Source organism: Staurois parvus, unplaced genomic scaffold (assembly GCF_062004578.1).
Source record: "Staurois parvus isolate SC_StPar_1 unplaced genomic scaffold, SC_StPar_1.0 ptg001295l, whole genome shotgun sequence".
Classification (NCBI taxonomy): Eukaryota; Metazoa; Chordata; class Amphibia; order Anura; family Ranidae; genus Staurois; species Staurois parvus.
In genome coordinates, this window is record NW_028319091.1 from 32,211 (window position 1) to 45,200 (window position 12,990).

At 44.5% G+C, this 12,990-nt stretch overlaps 1 protein-coding gene across 1 annotated transcript in view; it reads right to left on the reverse strand.

The window, feature by feature from the left end:
- Window positions 1-12,990, reverse strand: part of LOC149437405 (protein GOLM2-like) — a gene marked incomplete at its 5' end in the record, with an annotated part of 41,066 nt that overhangs the window by 7,138 nt on the left and 20,938 nt on the right. The window contains one exon of the mRNA XM_089660951.1: window positions 6,670-6,837. Coding sequence (XP_089517077.1) covers window positions 6,670-6,837 — 168 coding nt within the window. The remainder of the gene's footprint in view (window positions 1-6,669; window positions 6,838-12,990) is intronic.

Here is a 12,990-nt window from a genome sequence, read left to right on the forward strand (position 1 = left end):
GTAGGAATAGTGCCCCGTCATTGGTGTCAGTGGGAGGAATAGTGCCCCGTCATTGGTGTCCGTGGGAGGAATAGCGCCCCGCCACTGGTGTCCGTGGGAGGAATAGCGCCCCGCCACTGGTGTCCGTGGGAGGAATAGCGCCCCGTCATTGGTGTCAGTGGGAGGAATAGCGCCCCATCATTGGTATCAGTGGGAGGAATAGTGCCCCATCACTGGTGTCAGTGGGAGGAATAGTGTCCGTGGGAGGAATAGTGCCCCGCCATTGGTGTCAGTGGGAGGAATAGTGCCCCATCCTTTGTGTCAGTGGGAGGAATAGTGCCCCGTCCTTGGTGTCAGTGGGAGGAATAGTGCCCCGTCCTTGGTGTCAGTGGGAGGAATAGTGCCCCGTCCTTGGTGTCAGTGGGAGGAATAGTGCCCCGTCCTTGGTGTCAGTGGGAGGAATAGTGCCCCGTCCTTGGTGTCAGTGGGAGGAATAGTGCCCCGTCATTGGTGTCAGTGGGAGGAATAGTGCCCCGTCATTGGTGTCAGTGGGAGGAATAGTGCCCCGTCATTGGTGTCAGTGGGAGGAATAGTGCCCCGTCATTGGTGTCAGTGGGAGGAATAGTGCCCCGTCATTGGTGTCAGTGGGAGGAATAGTGCCCCGTCATTGGTGTCAGTGGGAGGAATAGTGCCCCGTCATTGGTGTCAGTGGGAGGAATAGTGCCCCGTCATTGGTGTCAGTGGGAGGAATAGTGCCCCATCATTGGTGTCAGTGGGGGGAATAGTGCCCCAAGAGCCAGATAAAGACTAGCAAAGGGCCACATCTGGCCCTCCAGCCACAATTTGGAGACCTCTGCCTTATTCTCTTTAGCTTAAAGAAAGAAAAAAAAAAAAGGCTTCTCTGATTGGGCAGGAGGAGGGGGAGGGGTGGGCATAGCAGCTGCCCCGACTCTAATGTTGAATATGCTTAGACCTGAAGCAGTCTGGCTCTAGCGCGTCTTCTGGGAGTGCAATAATAAAACTGTCAGATGTATATAATAGAGATTAGCCCATGAGGGGTCATGCAGCTCCTTGGACTTGACCCGTAGTGTGCGATTACTTTTTACAAAGTGGCTGAATTCCTAGAATTCAGCTTTAAATGAAAGGCGCATGCTCTACCAGAATAGTAAGCACTGTGCTAAAGCGGACATTTCTGTACTAAATGGATACAAGGCTAATAAAGCGTATAGGGGGAGCAAACCGCTTGTCAGGATGTTTCCGATACCAACAGAGACAGTAGGAAAAGCCGGTGTAAAAAAGGGAAATTTTTTAGGCAACCCAAGACTTGGAAACAGCCCTAGCAGAAGCAACAGGCTGATCCTCTAGTGTCAGTGGGGGTGCACACTAAATCAACTATGAGCTGAAAATGGGGTCCATTATTTGGAAGTAATGGCATTAGACTGCGGTAACCTCATCAGTCAAGGACTGAGCCAATACCAAAAGTTCTGGACTTTCTCAGCAAAAAACTTTCAGCAGAAAGCCCTCTGGAAAGCACGCTATGGGTCACATCCAAGCTATCGCCGCACATCTGGAAAGCTGCAGAGACAAAGCTCCCACAGAGATGTAGAGGAGGAGTCTGGATTGAAGAGACAGAGTTGGTGTCCTCCCAAGACACTGGCAAAAAAAAAAAAAATGGAGCATGCCGATAATGGGGAGGTGTGATCCTGGGTTGGCCTATTTGTTTGCAACTCTCCTGTAGGTGACAGCATATTCCAAAGGTTTAAAACTTCTTGTGTCCCTCAACAGACAAGAAAGAAAAGGTTTCGCCATATATACAGTATCTCACAGAAGAGTCCACCCCTCACATTTTTGTAAATATTTCATTCACCATGCTTGACTGTAGGCAAGACACATTCATGGTTCCTTCAATGAACTGTAGCCCCCCCAGTGCCGGCAGCACTCATGCAGCCCCAGACCATGACACTCCCACCACCATGGGGCCCCAGACCATGACACTCCCACCACCATGCTTGACTGTAGGCAAGACACACTTGTCTTTGTACTCCTCACCTGGTTGCCGCCACACACGCCTGACACCATCTGAACCAAATCAGTTGATGTCGGTGTCATCAGACCACAGGAGACGGTTCCAGTAATCCATGTCCTTAATCTGCTTGTCTTCAGCAAACTGTTTGTGGCTTTCTTGGTCATCATCTTTAGAAGAGGCTTCCTTCTGGGACAACAGCCATGCAGACCAATTTGATGCAGTGTGCGGCGTATGGCCTGAGCTCTGACAGGCTGACCCCCCACCCCTTCACCCTCTGCAGCAATGCTGGCCCCACTGACAGGCTGACCCCTTCACCCTCTGCAGCAATGCTGGCAGCACTTGTACATCTATTTCCCAAAGGCAACCTCTGGATGTGACGCTGAGCACGTGCACTCAACTTCTGTGGTGGACCATGGCGAGGCCTGTTCTGAGTGGAACCTGTCCTGTTACACCGCTGTATGGTCTTGTCCACCGTGCTGCAGCTCAGTTTCAGGGTCTTGGCAATCTTCTCACAGCCTCGGCCATCTTTATGTAGAGCAGTGTTTCTCAACTCCAGTCCTCATGGACCCCCAACAGGTCATGTTTTCAGGATTTCCCTCAGATGAAACAGCTGTGCTAATTACTAAGGCAGTGAAACTGATCAAATCACCTGTGCAAAATAATGGAAATCCTGAAAACATGACCTGTTGGGGGTCCATGAGGACTGGAGTTGAGAAACACTGATGTAGAGCAACAATTCTTTTTTTTTTTTCAGATCCTCAGAGTTCTTTGCCATGAGGTGCCATGTTGAACTTCCAGTGACCAGAGAGAGTGATAACACCAAATGTAACACACCCGCTCCCCATTCACACCTGAGACCTTGTAATATGAACGAGGCACATGCCACCAGGGAGGGAAAATGGCTGATTGGTCCCAACACTGACTATGTCACATTGTAGCAAAGTGTAATTTCTTCAGTGTTGTCACATGGAAAGAGAGAATCATATTTACACAAAATGTGAGGGGGGGGGGGACTCACTTCTGGGAGATACTGTACACTTTGACCATTTAATATTTCACACTATTTATTGAATGGAAAGGATTGTGATGTCATTTTGTAATGCTTCTGGCTTGATGTAGTGACCCCGGTTGTTCCATAAGGCTACATAAGTACATAGGTGGTGCTGCCAATCAGCAGAAATCACAGTTTACATGCAAGGGGGAGGAACGGGTACAGCGCCCAGACCCTCTTCCAGCAGACAAAATATTGGACGAGCTGTAATGTGCAATGGTTAGATGCTGTACCAAACAGTACTCGGATTTAGGGCTGTAGGCCCAGAATGCAGAATCTCTGCGTTTGGTACCTATGTCCCTGAATGCATACAAACCTCAAAACAAAAAAACAAAAAAGTACAGCTCGCTGCAGCTTTTATCGCTGCAAACTGCTGGAAGTGGGGCTGAATGATGGACCTGGGCAAGGATTTGATGCCGATGGGCCAGAGCTCCCATGTGCAGGAGGCCTATGGCCTAGGATTACAATACAAAAAGAAAATAAAAGCACAAGATTTATTTAAAAAAAAAAAAAAAAAAAAAAAGCCACAACACAAAAAATAATTTAAACAAAATTGTAAAAATAACAGTATAAAAAAAAAAAAAAGATACTAAAAAAGGCACCATTAACCCACATTGCTCTTATGAAAGCAGCAAGTGAAACATTTTATACTGGAACATGCAGAAACGTTCTGTATCGCCAACAAGAAGCCTGAAATGTGTTGAATAATATAACATGCACAGGAATGACATACTAAGCAGAGTGGAATACTATCCATTCCACTTTTAAAAAAGGTACTGCAGAAGCATGCAAATGTATGGATAGAATACAGTCAGGTCCATAAATATTGGGACATCAACACAATTCTAACATTTTTGGCTCTATACACCACCACAATGGATTTGAAATGAAACGAACAAGATCTGCTTTAACTGCAGACTGTCAGCTTTAATTTGAGGGTATTTACATCCAAATCAGGTGAATGGTGTAGGAATTACAACAGTTTGCATATGTGCCTCCCACTTGTTAAGGGACCAAAAGTAATGGGACAATTGGCTTCTCAGCTGTTCCATGGCCAGGTGTGTGTTATTCCCTCATTATCCCAATTACAATGAGCAGATAAAAGGTCCAGAGTTCATTTCAAGTGTGCTATTTGCATTTGGAATCTGTTGCTGTCAACTCTCAAGATGAGATCCAAAGAGCTGTCACTATCAGTGAAGCCATCATTAGGCTGAAAAAACAAAACAAACCCATCAGAGAGATAGCAAAAACATTAGGCGTGGCCAAAACAACTGTTTGGAACATTCTTAAAAAGAAGGAACGCACCGGTGAGCTCAGCAACACCAAAAGACCCGGAAGACCACAGAAAACAACTGTGGTGGATGACCGAAGAATTCTTTCCCTGGTGAAGAAAACACCCTTCACAACAGTTGGCCAGATCAAGAACACTCTCCAGGAGGTAGGTGTATGTGTGTCAAAGTCACCAATCAAGAGAAGACTTCACCAGAGTGAATACAGAGGGTTCACCACAAGATGGAAACCATTGGTGAGCCTCAAAAACAGGAAGGCCAGATTAGAGTTTGCCAAACGACATGTAAAAAAGCCTTCACAGTTCTGGAACAACATCCTATGGACAGATGAGACCGACATCAACTTGTACCAGAGTGATGGGAAGAGAAGAGTATGGAGAAGGAACTGCTCATGGTCCTCAGCATACCACCTCATCAGTGATCATGGTGGTGGTAGTGTCATGGCGTGGGCATGTATGGCTGCCAATGGAACTGCTTCTCTTGTATGTATTGATGATGTGACGGCTGACAGAAGCAGCCGGATGAATTGTGAAGTGTTTCGGGAATATTATCGGCTCATATTCAGCCAAATGCTTCACAACTCATTGGACGCTTCACAGTGCAGATGGACAATGACCCAAAGCAGACTGCAAAAGCAACCAAAGAAGTGGAATGTTCTGCAATGGCCAAGTCCATCACCTGACCTGAATCCGATTGAGCATTTCACTTGCTGAAGACAAAACTGAAGGGAAAATGCCCCAAGAACAAGCAGGAACTGAAGACATTTGCAGTAGAGGCCTGGCAGAGCATCACCAGGGATGAAACCCAGCGTCTGGTGATGTCTATGCGTTCCACACTTCAGGCTGTAATGACTGCAAAGGATTTGCAACCAAGTATTAAAAAGTGATAGTTTGATTTATGATTATTATTCTGTCCCATTACTTTTGGTCCCTTAACAAGTGGGAGGCACATATGCAAACTGTTGTAATTCCTACACCGTTCACCTGATTTGGATGTAAATACCCTCAAATTAAAGCCGACAGTCTGCAGTTAAAGCACATCTTGTTCGTTTCATTTCAAATCCATTGTGGTGGTGTATAGAGCCAAAAATGTTAGAATTGTGTCCATGTCCCAATATTTATGGACCTGACTGTATACAGTACGCGATCGAGGGAGAAATGCAGCAGTAGCATTGATGAGCTTCTAGAAATGCTAGTTTCCCGGCTGCCGTGATAATAAATAGCTTCAGTCTGAGTCATTAAAGCCCAACGCCATGTTTAATGTACCTTCAACCCCTCACCTACTGGGCACATTCACCCCCTTCCTGTCCAGGCCAATTGTCAGCTTTTAGCGCTGTCACACTTTGAATGACAATTGCGCGGTCATGCAACACTGTACCCATATGAATTTAAAAAATTTTTTGAGGCAGAAAACTTTATTTTGGTGGCATTCACCACTGGGATTTTTATTTTTTTGCTATATAGATGAAAATCCAAAGATTTAGAAAAAAAGTGTTTTTCTTATAAAATTTTTGCAAATAATCATCTTTCTTCATAAATCTTGGCCAAAACTTATTCAGTTCTTTTTAGTTAAAAAAAAAAAAAAAAATATTAGTTTATAGTTAAAAATAATTTTTCTAATTTTTTTTTTTTTTTTTTTTACAGTTCAGTTCATCAGCCATTGAGAAATAATGTGAGAGCTGTGATTGGTCACAGCTTGTCACATGGTACAAGGCTGTTGTGAATAGCCCTGTACCATGTGATCTCGGTGATCATTCACAGATTTCACACGTAGTAAGCAATGTCGTCAGAAGTGACATTTTGCTTACTACTCTGCATGTGATCACCGATTGGCCAATCAGTGATCGCATTTATTTCAGGTACTTATATAGCGCCATCAATTTTTATGCAGAGAGATATATATATATATATATATAAAAAAATAACATTCCCATCAGTGCCTAACCCTCAAGGGGTGTACAATATAAGGTACCTCACACAGAGGTCCCGTACAGAGATCGGTGTTCGGACACAGCGGGCACCGGATCGTGGTGCTGTGCGTCCCAGGGAGCGTGCACAAGCAGGGGGCGGGGAGGCTGTTTATAAACGGCCACCTGACCCTGCACTGCCACCGTCCGGCCGTTTATATACATGGGCCGGACGGGAGGTGGTTAAAAAAAAAAAAAAAAAAAAAAAAAAAAAAAAGGGACATTAAACATGGAGTTAGACTGGAAAGCTAAAGACAAGCGAAAAACCAACATTTTAAAAGACTCCCAGTAATGGCCACTCTTGGGGGGGGGGGGGGGGGGGTAGCTTAGAGAACATTCGGATAGCGGCCGCGCTCACCTTGTACATCTTCTTCTCCCCCATCACCATCCTCTTCCTCATTGTAAGCCAGCTCTGCCTGCTTGTCTGCCTCGTACTCACCCACGTTCCCATCATCCCCGTTATAATCTGCCACTTTAGAACCATGTTGAGGATCTACAGGGGACTCATTCTCGTCAAAAAACCGACCTGGGAAGTCGGGAGCGAAAGGAACAGAAGAGGATAGAAAAAGAAAAAGCAGAAAAGGAAGCAAAAATTGGAGAAAATTTAGGAACATCAGAACAGACAGGACAGGACCTTCAAGCCAAACAAGACTGAGCCATCTGAAGACTGCGGCACTTAAAATCAGAGTCCATTTAAAACAGCAAAAAAACAAAACAAAACAAAAAACACCAGGCCAAGAACATGGTGCCCAGTGTATGTTGAAGTCCTTGCATGGGCAGGCATGGTGCCACAAGGCTGGGTCTACAAGAGGTTACACAAATGAAAGTGTAATGAACAATGCACATGGTTGGGCAACAAGACCACGGACATTTGTGGAAAAAGATAAAAATGAACACAACATACTGATGTGGTATACAATGGACCAGTCATTCTCAACAAAGGTTCCATGGAACCCCATAGTTCCTTCAGAGGTTTGCCGGGGGTTTCCTTGCATTGTAGCTCACTGACCCCCCTATTTGATGCCGCCATAGTTCCAAGACCATCCCCACTTGGCAGAGCCGGCAGCAGGACACCAACGATCTTTTCACAAGGTCTTCAGCAGGTATAAGAGCAGTACTCTCTCCCCCCCCCCCCCCCGCACGGGTGGACGTCATAAATGTCATCCAGGGGTTTGAGTGGAGATATCTGGATGGTGGCTGCAGCCATTGGTGTATTTAGGTTTTGTGCTTCTCCTAGGCAACACAAACATCGTCTGACCCCACAGACACTGACCAACACAACCCCCCCTTCCCCATCCCACAGGGAGAGCCTGACATTGACAACACCACCCCTGCCCCCCCCCCCCCCCCCGGAAGAGGCTTGGAACAAAAGTCAGGCTTTACATACACCATCAAGCAGTCTCTCACGGGTCCCACTTGGTTCACACAGTGCGCGTGTCTGTCTTTTCTTTCATCCCTTCTTCTGGGGGGAGGTGCTGCTCCCTTGAAAAATGCCGCCCTAGGCAAGTGCCTTGTGGTAAATACGCCCCTGGCTGCAGCTACATGCATCATCCAGATCATTTTTTTTTCAGCTTGCGATTGCCTACAATGTAAAAGCCATTCTAGCGGCGGCTCAGCCACTGGATTGCTTCTACAGGCATCAGTAAGGGACGTCGTGCCTCCTACCCGCCGCCTCTCCGTACAATCAGGGAGCTGGAGAGCCGATCCAGCGGTGGCGGTTTACCATGGAACTGGCTGTGAACCATATGGTCCCCGGCTGCCTCTATGATCCTGGGAGGTCGGAAGTGATATCATGACTTCACCTCCAACTCTGGCAGATGTAAAACATGGACTTTTTGTTTGGCTGGAAAGCCTAAGAATTTTTTTTTGATCTTATGCTTTCCAGCATAGAGGAGATGAGGGGTCTCGGGTAGCCCCCAGATCTCTCCACAAAAGGAAGAGATCTGTTATGCCTTTTGCCGATTACAAGGGATGTTTAAATGGTTTGTAATAAATTAAAAATATTTTTATTATATTTTTTTTTCCCAGAGACCCAAGAGAATAAAAATGACGGTTGTGGCAATTGTTTATGTGATATGGTATTTGCACAGCAATTTATCAAGCACAATTTAAAAAAAAAAAAAAAAAAAAAAACCCCTTTAATGAATTTTAATACAAAAAAAAAAAAAAAAAAAAAAAACACTATAGAACCCAATTTTTTGGTAACATATGTTATGCCAAGTAAATGGATCCCAAACACACGGTCATGTGTTCGGCATCCACCTTACTTGGGATAACATCTTTTACCAAAAAATTGGGTTCTATAGTGTTTTTTGTATTACAATTCATTAAAGTTTTCTCTTAATTGCGCTTCAAAAATTGCTGTGCAAATAGCATATGACAAAATTGCCACAACCATCATTTTATTCTCTTGGGTCTCTGCTTGGGGGGGGGGGGGAAATTATATTATAATTATATATATATATATATATATATATATATATATATATATAAATTTTTTTATTTTTTTGGGGGGGGGGTAATTTTCTAGCCAAAAAAAAAATTATTTTTACATGTAGGGAAGAATTGGCCTGGAAGTGGTTAAAGTATCATTCAGCTTGTTGATGTTGACCACAGATGCTAATGGTATTGATTGCCACTTTAACCCCTCGCCTGCCGGGCACTTATACCCCCTTCCTGCCCAGGCCAATTTCCAGCTTTCAGCACTGTCACACTTTGAATGACAATTGCGCGGTCAAACACTGTACCCGTATGAAATTATCATTTTTTTTTGACACAGAGCTTTATTTTGGTGGTATTTAATCACCTCGGGGTTTATTTTTTCTTAAACAAACCAAAAACCACTGAAAATTTTGAAAAAAAATGTTTTAGTTTTTGTTATAAAATTTTGTAAATAAGTGATTTTTCTCCTTCATTGATTTGCACTAATGAGGCTGCAGTGATAGGTGGCACTGATGAACATTGACAGGCATCACTGAGGGGCACTGAAAGGCAGCTTAGATGGGCACTGATGTGGCATTGATGTGCACTGGTAGGCACTGATATGTGGCACTGCTGGGGCTACACTGATGATCAGGTCACATGTCCCCTCCGCGGAATGCCGATTACCGGCTCTCCTCTGTCAGCGTGACAGCTCGAGAGGAGAGAAATGCTGATAACCGGCATTTCCCTGTTTACATGTGATCAGCTGTGATTGGACACAGCTAATCACATGACCGAGCCGACATCTTCGGCTGTTTCCGTGATCGGTGATCCTCTGTGTCCGAGGGAAACAGCGCACCGCCGATCGCCGCGCTCTCCCTGAGCCGCGCATGCGCAGTGAGAATGGGAGGATGTCATATGACATCCTCCCAGAACGAGAGAACCACCTTGCACCCGTCATATTACTATATGGTGGGAGGTGGTTAAACAAGCTGCTAGCAGGCTTCAACACTTCTTGAAAGCCTGCTATCAGCTTGCTTAAAGTGGCAATCAGCACTACCATTAGCATCTGTGGTCAAAAACTGGAGCTGAATGGTACTACAAAGCTCACGGTTCACACTGCTCTTGTACAAGCCGAAGCCCATGTGAAACAGACCTTTGTTTTCTCTAAGGGTGGCGTTCTGACCCACTACTGCAAACGGCATTTTCCGTTTGACCCCGGATGATTATTAAAGGGTTCCCGACATCTTTTTTTGGGGGGTTCCTCTGGGGGAAAAATTGTTGAGAAAGGCTGCAACTGATGAGTGGCAAGAGTGGGACATGGACAAACCAAAAAAAAGTCAGCACATGCATGTAAAGGCATGGTTAATAAGGGGGGGGGGGGCTCATGCATTGGGGGACAAACTGCCAAAAAGATGCTTTTATAAAAATAAACCAATGCAGGCCATCTGGGGTATGCTGTAGGTAAAAAAAAACTGCCACAAGAGAAAATTCTGTTACAAAAAATACATGCAAAAAACAAAAAGAAAAGTAGAAAACAAAAAGGGGAAAAAAAATAAAAAAATAAAAATGGGCAGAAGACGCAAAACAATGTTCAAGCAGAGAATTTAGAAGGAATGCAGATGGTGACATGCAGGAGAGAAGCAGAGCGGCTCAGGGGGATGAACATTGTAGGAGAAAGGTGAGTGAAAGAAGAAGATGGTGGGAATGGGGAGCCATATGAAGGAAATGACACGACACACAGAAGAGTCAGGATACCCAACTTGTTACATTCTATATAAGAGCGGGGAACTGTTCATCCCAGAATTCAGCACTGAAGAGGTTCTTGTCCTCGGATAATATATTCGTATACATATGACAAGTCTGCTGTCCGAATTCCCAAAATATTTACACAACAGGCGGTCTCTGGAAGGTCCTACATGCGTTCTTTGAATTTCACATATTTAATGTACAAAATCAATCACTTTGTAAGATGTGCAGGCACACTATGAGTCAAGTCCAACGAGGTGCATGCCACCCCCTGGACTTCTCTTTATTTACACCTGACAGTTTTATGGTGCTCTGGGAGGATAGCTATAGCTAAACTTTGGGGCTCCGAGAGGAGAGACATTGGGTTCATTTACTATAACTGGAGAGTGCAAAATCTGGTGCAGCAGTGCATGGTAGCAAATCAGCTTGCAGCTTGTTCAATAAAAGTTTGACCAAAAAAAAAAAAAAAAAAACCCACACACCTGTAGTCGATTGGCTACCTTACACAGCTGCAACAAATTGTGCACTCCCCAGTTTTTGTGAATCAACCCCTTTGTACACACCCCCCCTTTGTACACACACACACACACACACACCCCCTTTGTTCACACCCCCACACCTCTGCCCATTCACAGAAGCCTTTGTATTTTGTGGATCAGTTCACATATTACACAAGGCTTTGCAATAGGGCAGGAAAAGGGAGGGTGTGGGCACAGCAGCTGCATGCAACTCTGAAACTGAGACCAAAGGGTTCAGGGTCAAGAGTGCTGAAGTATAGCAATAACTATTCTCCCACAGCTCCATAAAACTATCAAATGTAAATTAAAGAGAAGTCCATGAGGGGACATGTACCTTGTTGGATTTACCTCCTAGTATGGTTGCAAGTGGCTGAATTCCTAGAGATCAGCTTTAATAACAATGTAATGATCACCAATAAGACTTCCATTTACAAATTTTACATGTTACATAACAAATGTGCAGGCACACTATGAGTTGAGTCCAACGAGGTGCATGCCACCTCCTGGACTTCTCTTATTTACACCTGACAGTTTTATGGTGCTCTGGGAGGAAAGATATTTCTACACTTTGGGGCTCTGAGAGGAGAGAAAAACTGTATATATTTATATATATATATATATACACACACACACACACACACACACACACACACACAGGCCACCTTTCCCCTTTGCTGCCCATTCACAGAAGCCTTTGTATTTTGTGGATGAGTTCACATATTACAAAAAGCGCTGTAATAATGGAGGAGGGAGGGGCGGGTACAGCAGCTGCAAGTAACTCTGCAGCCGAAGTAGGGGAGACCAAGAGGGTTTAACGTCGGAGCACTTAAGTATAGCAATAACTATCCTACCACAGCTCCTAGACAAGTCCATGAGGTGACATGCACCTTGCTGGATTTAACTTCTAGTATGCCTGCAAGGGGCTGAATTCCAGGAATTTAGTTTTAAAACAATGTCATGACCAGGGGCGGACTGACCATTTGGAAACTCGGGCACTGACCGAGGGCCCAGGGTCAGAAGGGGGCCCCATGAGATGCCCCTGGTACCTTTTTCATAGGCTTTTTTGAGTTTGGGCAAGGACACAGGGGCCCCATGATCCCCTATTGCCCGGGGGCCCCACGAGTTGTCAGTCCGCCCCTGATCATGAGCACCAATAGGATATCCATTTACAATACACACAAGTCGCATAACAAATGTACTGCAGTACAGCCAGTGACTCTCAGACCTCCAAAATGGCTTCCAGCAGCTACTCTATGGGTCCAGTTTCTCTAAATCTGATCACCTGCCGCAATATACACAACATGTACGCAAGAATATGATCGAGTGTTTCACGCCAGTGCAACTTGTCATGTGATTTGAGTTTCAAATCACATGACAAGTCGCACCTTATGGTTGGCAATGGAACCGTTCAAAAATCGGTGAGACTCGGACTTTTTGCAATTTCAGGGGCAACTTGCATGGACATCTGTTCATGAAGTCGCACAGATGTCAGCCAAGCGGAGCCGACATGCAGCTTTGAAATCGTGCGACAGTTAATCTAAAATTTGTACAATTTTGTTGACGTCCGCATTTTGTCGAGGGGGAAAAAAATTAAAAAAAATAAAATTAAAAAATACATTATACATAAAAGAAACATAAAATATAAAAAGAGAAAGTATATATAAATTAAATATAAAAAAAGAAAAATTATACACAAATTAAATACAAAGAGAAAACTTGCATATAAAAAAAGAAAAATATATAAAATGAGAAAAATTATACATAAATTAAACAAAAGAAAAAGTATATATTTATTATAAATAATTTTTTTTTTTAAATAAAAAAACAAGTAGGATTACCCCCCTAGGCTTGGTTTACATCTACGTGGTTTACCTGCGGCTGCGTTTCCTCGGGCACAGCAGCCCATTGCTGCACCCACTGAAGGAAGCAAGGAAAGTCCCTGCACCGTTCCAGTAAACATGGTCGCAGGTAAGCCGCATAGTGCCATGCAG